Source organism: Sapajus apella, unplaced genomic scaffold, assembly GCF_009761245.1.
Source record: "Sapajus apella isolate SASKATOON/1434 unplaced genomic scaffold, GSC_monkey_1.0 scaffold62, whole genome shotgun sequence".
Lineage (NCBI taxonomy): Eukaryota > Metazoa > Chordata > Mammalia > Primates > Cebidae > Sapajus > Sapajus apella.
Genome location: NW_022437002.1, coordinates 12,721,647 through 12,733,819, shown reverse-complemented (window position 1 = coordinate 12,733,819; position 12,173 = coordinate 12,721,647). Strand labels below are relative to the sequence as shown.

The following is a 12,173-nucleotide window of genomic DNA, read 5'->3' as shown; positions in this document are numbered from 1 at the left end:
CCCTCTTTCTCTCCCTGCCCCCCCTCTTTCTCTCCCTGCCCCCCCTCTTTCTCTCCCTGCCCCCCCTCTTTCTCTCCCTGCCCCCCCTCTTTCTCTCCCTGCCCCTTCCCCTCCCAGGGGACAGCCAAGCCCAGCAAAAAATAAAGTCAAAGACAGCAACCTGGACAGGCCTGAGGCTCCCAGAGACAAGCAGCAGGGAAGGGGCAGCGGCCTGTGACCCTCCCACCACTGCCTAAAAGCCAGTGGGTACCCGATGTGATGCCTACCCTCACCCCACCCCCCGCCAAAGCTGGGCTCAAAGGAAACAGGCATCCCCCTCCGTCGTTTGCACTATGGAAGTAGGGAGCCATTCCTTGCTTGATAGGGACAATTCGAGTAAATGTTGTCCAGCACATCTGGACAGGGGTCTCCACGTTTTTGGAACAATACCCGAGGGAGTCTCATTCACCTCCTGGTTCTTGGGCAGTCCTTCCTGCTGTCTGACCTCCATCTCTTCTGCTTCAATGGGAACCATGCTCCATTTATCTCCAGTCAGCTTTCCTCCAGTCCCACCTTCCCGGCCTGGTTGTCCAAGGAATCTCAGGAAAGTGTGCCTTAAGATTTTCCCTGCAGCCTTAGGCTAGAGACCCCGCTCCACCCACTGTTCCCCAAATCTCTGGGGGTAGAAGGTGAGGAGGGAGGGAATCGTTAAGCTCCTTTTGTCTCCCTCCCTCAGGCACTGCTCATGGATTCCCAGACCAATTAGGCTGCTGCCTAGGGCTGCCCTCCTGTTCCTCACCCCTCCCCTGTACCAGCCCCCAGGGCACGCAGCTCCTGCCCCAGGGACAGGGTTGCCCAGGAGCCTGGAGTCCTGGGGGCTCTGTGTAGCCCCTGAGGTCTGCTCAGCACCCTCTCTCCAGCCCCTCAGAGCCTCCACTGGGGGCAGGCAGCCTCCTGAGTGCCCTGTGAAGTGGCACCCTGCCCACGCTGGAAGAGAGCACCCTACCTGCCACCCTATGAAGCTCAAGGTCCTGAGACAGCAGTTTCTCTCATTCACCCGGCATGACTGTGTGTCAGGCAGCCCTGAGAGGTCCACTTTCCTGTTAGGCCCATTTTGCAGAAGAAGATACCGAGGCTCAGGAACTGGGGTGGAGTGGGGGTGGGCACCTTCCCAGTAAGCTTGGGACTGAGACCTCCCAATCTCCCTTGGGATTCCTTACCCTCATTCCCCGCAATGATTTGCTCAGGTGAGAGTGGGAGAGTGCCCTCCTCTCCCGGGAGTCCCTGGCTGTCTCTCTGGGCATCATGGCTCTACTTTTATCTCCCTGGGGCCACGCCAGCTGCCAGGGTTGGACCAAGAGGCCCAAACTCAGACACACAATGGCCTCTGGCACACACCACCCTCCCCATAACTCACAGACACACAGCTGCACACAGACCAGACCTCTTTCCAAACGTCTCCCTGTGAGAAGAGGCAGCCTAGTGGTCCTGGCAGACTCTGCCATCTCCTCACAGTGGCCCCCAATCCCCTACCCTGCCAGGCAGGCCATAAGCAAGGTCTGGCTCCCTCTGGCTCCCTAGTCCTGGTACAGAGCTGATGCTCTGTAACTGTCTGTCAGTTGAAGGAAGAAACAAACCAATGAGCCTTCTAGACAGCCAGGCTGGGGTCCATTCCTGAGCTGGGTCATGTCCCCTGACCCAGACTCACTGTGCTTAACTGTGACACGAGGAAGACAGCGCCTACCTGATATGATGGCTGTGAGGGTTACACGAGAGAATGTAAGTCAGACTCTCCAGTGGGCAGGGCCCACGCGAGGCCAAAAAGACACAGCCTCCGCTCCCATGGACACAGGCAGACACAGCTCCTACTCTCTCCAGAGCACGCCCAGACATATTCACCATGCTGAGCCCAGCATGCCTGCCACTCTTCTCCCCGGAGGAGGGGAATGAGTACAGTGATGACAGGGTAAAAATAACAGTAATGTTCATGGCTAACAGTGCCCAGTAGTGTCCAGTGCCTTATCTCGTCCAGTCCTGACAATCCTAGAGGGAGGTATTATGATTATTCCCATTTTTCAGTTGAGAAAACTGAAGCCCAGTTAGGTAACTTGCCTAACTGAGGTTAGATAACTTGCCCAAGGACACATGAGTGCTAAGGCTAGAACCAGGAAGGAACACAGACCTGTCAGCCTGGAGCCCATGCTCTCTGCTCCCTGCAGGGCAGCTTCTGGAGAAAAGAAAAGTCCCTGCTATTTCCCCACCCCCAGCCTCTCAACTCCCACACTAGGAGCTGCCCCTAGGGCAGACGCGCAGAATTCCCTGCAGCGGCGGGTGGGGGCCAGTGGGGGGTGGGGGGGGTGGGGGTGATAAGCTCGGAGAAGATCGGACCTTCTCTAGAGACCCACATTGGTGTTAGGTATGTAGGAGGGAGTCCGGGAAGTTCCCCAGCAGCCTCCTTTGTGGGCAGGGGCAGGGCCTCGGCCGTCCTCTTTTCCTGCTCCCAGGCAGTTCCAGCTCCTTTGACTGGCTGAGAGCCCGAAATTAATCATCCACTCAAAGTGCTACCATCAGCCCAAGAATAATCCTCTTGAAACACTCCTGGCCCCAGTATCCCAAGGATAAGGGCTTCAGCAGCAATAGGGATTGAAGTGAGGCATCCAGCAGGCCGTCTTCAATGGAAGAATGAACGTACTATGGAGTTGGGGTGGGGTGGGCAGACAGTGAGAGCTTGAACCTGCTCCAGAGACACCAAACAACTCCAGAAGAAGGAGGCAAAGGATTGTGAGGGGGGGATGCAAGAGGGAGGAGGAAGGCAATGTAACAACAGGATAGTCTCCCCAGCTTCTTACAAAGACCAAGCAAAAGGACTGGGGCTGAAAAACAGCAGCACAAAAAATTTGGGTCACACTCAAAGACTTTCCCAATCACAAGGCAAAAGTTCTTAAACACCCATCTCCCCTATTGGCTGGGGTTAGGAAAATTGTTATCTGAAGTCCTGATCTGGGAGACAAAAAGCTTGGGTTCCTGACACTGACTCACTAGGTGTGACCTTGGATGAGGAGCTGTCCCTTTCTGTGTCTTGGTATACCCAGCAGTGCATCACAAGGTCAGATGGAAGGACCTCCAAGGGCCCTCCAGGAGGAGCAAAGGCCAGCAAAGTTCTAGAAAGCCAGCCACACGCTCCTCCATGGTGCTGAGGCTGCCCTCCAAGGTGGCTACACAAATACACAGAGACCCGCAAGGTGAGCCCTGCAGTTGTGTACAGGTGAAGGCAAAAACTCAAAAACAGGAGCAAGCTTTGTTCTGTCCTAGGGGTCTGGGCTGGAGCCACAGACCCGGATGCATGTCTACGGGTGTCGGTGAAGTCAGGGAAGGAGGGGCAGCTGTAAACCAGAACTCCCCTTGTTGGACCGACGCCGCGTGTGTGTTGTGCATGTATGTCGGTGTTGCAGTGAGTGCATGTGCGAGACATGCAGACAGGCACGCAGCAGTGACAAGGGTCTACAACTAAAACGTGGCTGCACTGGGAGAGGCTGGCAGTTTCCACTCAATTCCACAAAAGGCCATCACTGCCCACCCCCTGCTGACTGCATGCGGGGTGCTGGGGATGGACGGACAGATGGCACAGGAGTGCTGCTCTTGAGGAGCCCGGGCTTGGGGTGCGGCTGGCTGAGGCTGTGGCGCCAAGAGCAACGGCTCCTAGTCAGCCCCTGCTCCCGCATGAGGCTCTTGTACATGAACTGAGTGGCCTCTGCTGAGTCCCAGTTTCCCCATCTGTCAAATGAGGAGGATAACAGTGCCCACCTCACAAGGCTGTAGAAGGACACAATGAGACCGGTTTAGAGAGAGCTCAGTGAGGTGCCCTGTGCATAGCTGGTGCCGCACACACGACCAGAGATTTCAGTTCAGACTCCGAGAGCCAAGCTCGGGGGCCACTAGGAGAAAACAGTCCCTGACGGGGAAGCAGGAGTCCTGGGGTCTGGTCCGCTGTTTCTGCTACTCATTTCCCACATGACTTTGGTCTCCAGAGCCTCAGTTTCCTTACAAGTAAAGTGGGACTGTCAAAATGTGAGGACCCACTGACCTATTGGGGATGCCTGAGGGTTCTGGGGACCATTTGCTGGGATAATTTCCAACCCAGGCGATGCTCTTTCTCAGATGGCCAGGATGGGAGGTCAGGGGGCGCTGGGGTTAGCAGTCTGAGGGCCCCAGAAGCTGCCGCCACCTCCTCCCCTCCCCATTCCCACAGCTTCTGACCCCAGGGACAAGGCTGAAGGAGGATGTTTACAGAGCCGCAAACCTTCACATAGAAAAAGTCTGCTGGCGCTGGGGGCTGGGAGCGGCAGGCACGCGGCTCATGGTGGCTGAGGGAAGATGGAGGGAGATAGGGTCTTGCGCAGCCCCCTCCAGCCTTCTGACTTCAAGGGAAGCTGGAGTTGCCTTCAAGAGGGGCAACAAGGGGGCAGCGAGCATTACCCCCAAGGGCTCAGCAAGCAGGACGGGCCCTAAGGTGGTATTGCTTAAAATTCAGAGAGCAGGGTCTGTGAAAGCTTGAGGGCTTAAATCAGGGACTGGGGCGTAGGAGGGGGCTGGGGCTTGGTGACCGGACTGAGGGTCTAGAGAGAGAGAGAGAGAGGCCCAGTGGCCCCTCATTCTGGATCCCAATAGGAGAAGACAGGAGTCAGCAATCCACTCTTCCCAGAGGTCCCAGCTGCCACAGGACAGGCAGAATCCCGGCTTGTGCTCCAGGCAATCTCCCACCTCTAGGAGCCAGAAAGATACAGGTTCTATGTGGGGACCAGAAGGGCCCAGCTGGCAGACAAGAGGGAAGTGTACCCTTGGGCAAATGGGCTCCTCTCACCCCAGCTCCCTCCCTCCTAAGCCCTTCTCTCTCTCTCTCTTTCTCTCTCTCTCTCTCTCTCTCTCTTTTAATTAGACGGGATTTCATCCTGTCACTCAGGCTGGAGTGCAGTGGCGCCATCATAGTTCACAATAGCCTAGAATTCCTGGGCTGAAGCGATCCTCCCACCTCGGCCTCCCAAGTAGCTGTGACTATAGGTGTACGCCACCATGGTTGGCTGATTTTTAAATTTTCTTGAGTCCGGGGTCTCACCATGTTGCCCAGTCTGGTCTAGAACTCCTGGGCTCAAGTGATCCTCCCACCTCAGCCTCCCACAGTGCTGGGATTACAGGCCAGGGCCACCGAGCCCTGCCCAGAGCCCCTCTTGCAGGCTCTTCTGCTGGGGTCCCTCCTGCCACAGTACGTCTCTGGGAAGGGGGTCCTAGCTAACAGCACTCCCTGGACTCCCCTCACTTGGGCTGCCACTGAGGGAGATTGGGAAGAGGAGAAAGGATTTGACCAAAAGTATAGTGGGCGGGCTGAGTCCAGCAGCAGGAAGTACTTCCCGGCAAGACCCCGAAGTGTGACTGAGAAACCCCACATCTGGAGCTCCTCAAAAACAAGAGAGACCTTCTGTGTGGGCCCCCACCCCCAACCCTAATAATAACAACCATCTCTCACACTCAGATGGGCCTCCGCAGCTTACCAAGCTCTTTCCCACTCCATTAACTCATCCAAAAGAGAGCCACAAGGTTGGGGTTTCTATCCACTTTGATGACCTACAGACCTAAAGCTCAGAGAAGCCCAGCGATCCACCCAAGGTCACAAAGCACACAAGAGGTGGGGCTCCCGACACCTCCACCCTCTTTCACCTCTAAGATGGGTGACCAATTCCCTGAGATCCCTAAACACCAGGGCGCTTTCACACCACACTTCCTCCCCCAGAGGTCCCAAGGCATGCCCTGGCCCTGGGCTCCCAGGGACAAGTGGTCAGGACAAGCGCGGCCCTGGCGAGGGCATTTCCTGGCATCTAGAAAGGGCAGGATGTGGGGCAAAGGTACCAGTGGATTTAGCTCCTGGAGAGGAAGGAACGGTTCTTTCAAAGGAGGCAACGACAGCGGTTGACCAGGGGACAGGAGGCGGGTCCTTCACCTCCACTGACCCTTTCGGGGGCTGAGGCTGAGCCTGGGGGATGAGGACCCACCTCAGAGCCCTATTGGCTTCGCCAGGCCCAGTCATGCCTTGGAAAAGTCACTTTCCAAGTGGAGCCCACGGAGGGCACAGTCGTTCTCTGGGGGTGTCTCACCCTCCTTGGGCACCCAAGGGGGTGGCCCTGCAGCTGCTTCTCAGGAGCAGTACATCTCCCCTCAATTCCACCAGCCCTGGGCCTTACTCACTCAAAGGGCCTCTTTATAGCCACAAATATTCATTCTAGGCCTCCCATTGGGCACTAAGGGCTGGGCTACTCCTAACCGTTGACCCTGAACCAGAGAGTTTGACCTCATGTCCTGAGCAATTTCAACTCTCTGCTTGGCCAAGCCCAGCTGAGGTCTCTGCACAGAGTCAAGGCTGCCACCCCCATCCACTTAGTGCTGTGCTCTACCCCAGCCCCTCCCTGTGCCCCATCTTCCTCCCCTTCACCTCTGAAATTCTGTGGGCCCAGTTCAGATGGGGCATAGGCAGGCCAGCAGGCACCCAAGGGACAGGCTGGAGGACAGACTCAGAGACAGGTGGAAAAGACAGGCAGAGGAAGAGTGGACAGTCAGGTGGACAGGCGGATAGGCAGATGCAGAGACAGGCACCCGGATACCTGCACGGGCCACACAGACGGATGGAAACAGGCAAGCAGAAGGACTGCGACAGTTAGGTGAAGAGATGAGCAGACCGGCCAACTCGCACACAGGTGGAAACTCAGGCTGGCAGAGAGACAGCCAGGCCGGCAGGAGGACTGTGGGACAGTCAGGTGTGCAGGCAGGTGGACCACCCAAGAGACCCCAGCGCCAAAGGGCTCTTTCTGGCAGCAGCAAAAAGGGATTAATAGCTACACATTTTCCAGGTACCAGAGGTCTCTCTCAGGCACCTCTGAGCGTCCCAGTGTCAGGCCCAGCCCTTCAACTGATATCTGCGGGGCCTCTCATGTTCCCGGTTGGGCCAGGCCGTCCCCCAAGACTGAGCTCTGAGCTGCCAAAATTCACTCTTTGCATCCAAGAGGGGTCAGTGTTTTTGAAAGTTGTAGGAGCCTGAGGAGAGGGAGGATGGGGCCCCAGCAGCGTCAGTGTTTCCAAACCTACCCCTCTCCTCTTTCTTTTTCCCCTGGTGCTTAGAGCCAGGCCTGGTGCTGCCGGCCAGCAAGGCAGGCGAGCTGGGCCGAGCCGGCAGGGCAGGGCAAGGCAGGGCAGGGCAGGCAGGGCGGCCGCTGCTGCCACTGGGAAGTTGAGGGTGGAGGGGAAGACTGAGAGAAGACACAGATAAAGTCGGACACAGCATACGCGAGTGTCAGGGCCCAGGTGGCCCACAGTCAACTGGCCGGGGGTGGAGGGGAACAGAAGAGGAGAAGAGCATCCCTGAGGGGAGCCCTTCATAGCTCGGGGATAGGGAGCAGGTGACAGAAGCGTGTGGAAGCCAAGGGGTCCTCTTTGTGTCTGGGACACAGGGGGACAAGGGTGGGGAAGCGGGAAAGGGCGCCCACTACAGGGGTCCCAGACTTCCCCGAGCGGACTGGGGGCAGGCAGCTGGCCTTGGGGAGTACCTGGGACAGAGGAGCAGAGGTTGGCGGTCAGGATGGAAATAAGCAGCTTCGGTGCAGGGAGGTCAGAAGCGAGGTCAAGCAGGGGTCAGGCCTGGGAGATCAGGGCTTAGGGTCGGACTCGGACTCAGCGAGGGGATCAGAAACAGGGCTCAGGCCTGGGGGGAGAGACATGAGGGTCGGCCCTGAAGCAGGGGGGCTGAAGGCGGAGCCAGGGCGGGGCGGCCGTACCCCGGAAGGCCAGGTTGTAGGGGGGACACGCGGAGGGGCGCGGGGTCGCAAACTCACATGAAGACGTGGTAGACGAAGGCCCAGCCGCGGGGCCGCTCCAGCACGTTGTAGACCCAGTTCTGCAGGCGGCGGTAGCGCTTGTGCGCGGCCGAGGAGCGCTGGCCGCAGGCGGAGCCCGAGCGGGAGCCCGGCCCAGGGAGGGGCGCGCCCGGCGGCAGGGGGCTGCCCAGGAGGCCGAGGCGGCGCGGGGAGCCGCCCCCGCCCGCCTCGCCCTGTTCGCTCTGCACGGCAGTGAGCGCCACCAGCTCGGCGCGGGGGGCGTCCCCGGGCGGGGGGCCCAGGCCAAGGCGGCGCGGGGGGGCCTCGGCCATGGGCGGCGCCAGGCTGGGGGGGCCGGGGCCCGGGCACTGTCCGGGGCGGGGGCGCGCTCGGGGCGCTCAGCGGCGCATGGCTCCGACCCGGGACCCGCGGGGCAGCCCGGAGCGGCCGCGGGCGGCGGGAGCTAGGGGCCGAGCGGGGGCCGCGGGCGGGCGCTCGGAGCCTGGGGGCCACCGGAGCCCGCACTGACCGCCCGCTTCCCCGGCGACTGGGGCTGCTCTTTCCGACTCCAACTCTCTTATTACGCGCTCCATGCCGCTCGCCTTTCCACCTGCCACCGGCGCGCGCCGCTCACATGTCACCCTCCCCCGCCCCGCCCCTCCCCCGCCCGCCCCGCGGCCGCCTTCCCAAATCGGGAGGGAGCGAGCTAGCGAGGCGAGGCGGAGGGAGGGGACGCGCGGAGCAGGCGGCGGGGCAGGGCGCACGGGCGGCCGAGTTGGTGCCCGGGACGGACAGCGTAGCGGGGGCAGGCGGGGGGCCAGGAAGCCGGGCGCGTGCAAGTGGTGTCCCCGCCTGAGTGGGGCAGTGTGGCCCCCCAGGCCAGCCCGGGGGTGGGAGGCTTCGTGTGTGCTTGTGGAAAGTGGAGTGTGGATTTGTGGCTGCGGGCGGCCGGGGAAGGGACGCGGTGTCCCGTGGAGTTTAGGTGTGGACGGGTGGAGCGGCGTCTACTTGTGTGTGCAGGGTGGGGGCTGTGGGTCTGCCAGGTGGTGGGATGGAGTCAGCGAGGCGTGAGTTGTGGGTCGGTGCGGGTGGCTGTGAAGGTGGAGGTGGAGTCCGAAAGGGATGAGGTGTGTCCGTCGGGGTCGAGCCTTGTGTGCGTGGTGCGGGTGCTCGACGGGTGCCCAGTGCTGTGTGTGGCTGGGTAAGCAGCGGCGGCCGTCCTGCTCTCACCTGAAAAGCCTGGAGCCTACGGGCTGCTGGGCAGCACCAGGGTGTGCGGAGCACAATGGGCCTGGATGTGTCGATCTTTCCCCCTACCAACTGCCACCTCTGAGCATTCCCTTCATCGTGATGGAGGAAGAGCCGCACGGCCCAGAAGAGGGTCCTCCCCGATGGAGGGGCCTGCTCCCCTGCCTCACTCCCAGGTCAGGAAACCGAGTTGGGGCAGATGGAGTGTTGGGAGATAAGGTCTGAGCCAGCCTTAGCGGGGCCGCACACCCCTACCCAAGGCCCGCAGAATCCCTGCCAGAAAAGGGGAGACTTTGTCCCAGGGCACTCCCTCTCCAGGGGAAAGTTTTTCTTAGTGCCCGACCTCCATCTCTCTGGCTGTAGGGGGCAGCCCCTCTCCTTTAGCCTTCCCGGCCCCTGCACAGGCTTGGTAACTTGGGTTTCCCGATCCTCCTTCCCTCTTCCTCCATGGAAAGCTGCGGCCACACCAGCCGCTCCCTCTGCAGGCCCTGCCCCAGGGTAAGCCTTCCGCAGCAAACTCTTCCCGGTTCCTCCGGGAGGATCTCGAGGGACGAAGGCGAACGGGAGGGGCGGGGGAAGGGGCGGGTAGGCGAGCTCGATTCTCAGCTGTCAGCAAAGGCAGCATTGATCTGCTGAGCGCCAGTGAGGGAGGGAGGGAAGGAGGCAGTGCCATGGGCAGCCTGGGAGGGGGCTGCAGGGACCTGGGGGGGGGTGCACTAAGCTGGGCTTGGCAGTTGGCCCACACCCCTACCCCATAGTGATCCTTTCCCCTCTGCCTAGCCAGGGGTGCCCTCTAGGGTCTGACCTCTCTTCTGCTGCTTCTGGTCCAGATGTGCCCAGGGACAGAGCCTGGTGACCCCGGGTAGGTTATGCCGGGATCCTCTCCTGGAAGCTGGGGATGATTTCTGAACCCCAAGGCCCCACTATGAATGCAGTGCCTGGGTTGAGTTAATCCATATTCTACGAGCTGAAGATGGCACTCCCAAAATATGCGGCACTGTCCTCCCTCTGTGGAACCACCTGGCGGGTTCTTCTCAATCATGGATCCTGGAGGATGGGACTAAGGTCTGGGACATGAAAGGTGCACAGGAACGCAGTTGCAAGGGCCCTGGGGCTGTTTCCAGGGGGTCTTTTGGAGGCTCTTCTTCTATAGCAGAAATGGAACTTGAATTCAGGTTGCCTTTAACACTAGAATATCTGAAACTGGGTCTGTTCTGGGAAATCTAATCTTCAAGCTCAGCATCATCTCTGGATCCCATGGCTCTCTTCCCAGCTGGGGGACAACAAAGGTCCCTTCCCCTCCTTGTGAGGAGCCCTCACTGCAGGGAGAGTCTCTCATCATTCCCAACTCCAGCTCCAGATTACCTGCTCAAAGGCAGCAGAGAGAGGAACGAGACTGTGGTCACAGCCAGAGGGATGGAAGTTAGCTCTCACGAGGGACTTTCACAGGGCATAGAGGCCTGTTTCTCCTGCAGGTGTATGGGTTATGGAGGGACACAGAACTCTTCCTAAGGGGTGAGAGGGACAGGGAAGACGGTTCCAGAAGGTCACAGCAAATTTACTTGGCATGTGTGTGCACATGGAGGAGTGGAAGGGCCAGAGGAGAAAGTCCAGTTCAGAGAGGACAGGTGGCCACTCTGAGGGTCACCGGGTGGGCTTCCTGCCCCCATCCGGATTCCCAGGACATGACTGGGAGGGTGGACTTTCCCCACCACAGCCTTTAGTGACTAAGACACTTTTCTGAGCAAACAGCTGTCTCAGGCTCCCTCAATTGGCCCCTCTGCTGGAGAGGACTGGACACTGTGGTTCCCCACCCTCCTCCTTCCCTCTCTCCCACCTGTTCCCTTGACTCCACCCTCAGCAGTTTCCCTTCCACCCCCAAGCCCTGTCTCTGCCCTGGTAACACTGAGAAAACTTCCCTGCCCCACTGAGGAGACGCACTCACTGAGACGATGCACTCACTGAGACTCACTCCCATCTGGGCAAGTCCCTTCCCCGCCCTGGGCTTGTTTCCCCATCTGTGCAAGAAATGGGCAGGGCTCCAAGATCTCCTGTAATTCATCACTGTCCCCATCATCCATCAATGGAGCAAGTATTGACTGAGAGAAAGGGTGGGAGGGTGAGTGCTCCCATTTGCTGAGCACCATCTGTGTGCCAACCCCAGTCCCTTTTGGGCCAGAGAGCAGCACCTTGCTTGAGACAGCTGAGGCTGAGAGGCGCACGGGCTCACCTAAGTCCACACAGCCTATTGGTGACACCTAGAACTGCCTGTGACCTGTGCTCTCCACTCACTGGCACCCACCTGCCTGCTGGGCACTTGTGCTGGGTGCTGAGGATAACCACACACGGCCGATCCTTGTTCTCTAGAACTTACTCATGCTAAGGCATGAAACTTCCGGGTCTGAAAGAATGGAGGGCAGGAAGTGGCCAGGACTACGGTCTCTCAGGCTAGGCTCAAGCCCTGTCAGTGACTCCCACTGTGACCCCAGGTCAATCAAGGGCTCAGGTTCCTTTCCTGGAGTGGGATGCGGGGTGGTTTAAGTCAGCGATTTTTAGAATTTATCAGCAATGGAATCCTTTTTATAGACAAAATCTTGTGTACAAAGCTTTGGAGCAGAGGTGTGCTAGTTGAGTTGAGGTGAGGAAGCCTGGGTTCCACCCACTTGCCTCCTAAAATCTCTCTGCCTGCTAGTCACCTGACCCTGGACTTTCTTACAGCTCTAAGGGTTGCTAGAGGTCAGAGGAGGGAGAAGTCTCCACAGGCAATGACAGAGGGAGCTTTCTTGGGGACAGGAGTGGGGAGGACGGGGAGAGACGCAGAGAAATACAACCAATAATGCCTGCAGCTACCATGAATGAGGCCTGCAGTACATCCTAAGCCTTGTGCAGGATGGTTTTACCTGCATCGTCTATTTCAGCATCCCCACAACCTTTTGTGGTAATACAGTTCACAGTCCCATTTTACAGTCAAGAAGACTGAGGCTCAGTCAAGAGGCTTGCCTTGTATAGCTCTTAATTCACTCCGGTTCTACTGTAATATATGTGTGTGTGTGTGTGTGTGTGTGTGTGTGTGTGTGTGTGTGTGTGTGT

The 12,173-nt window shown here is 59.0% G+C and overlaps 1 protein-coding gene across 3 annotated transcripts in view; it reads right to left on the bottom strand.

Annotated features, from left to right (window-relative positions):
- The window catches only part of KCNQ4 (potassium voltage-gated channel subfamily Q member 4), a 58,094-nt gene extending 49,618 nt beyond the window's left edge, over positions 1–8,476 (bottom strand). For 2 of the 3 annotated variants that reach the window (XM_032247125.1, XM_032247127.1), the window contains exon 1: positions 7,854–8,167. In XM_032247125.1, the coding sequence (XP_032103016.1) occupies positions 7,854–8,167 (314 nt within the window). Of the gene's footprint in view, positions 1–7,853 lie in introns of all 3 variants that reach the window. The other variant, XM_032247126.1, reaches the window with a different exon arrangement.
- Between the last annotated feature and the right edge of the window lie 3,697 nt (positions 8,477–12,173).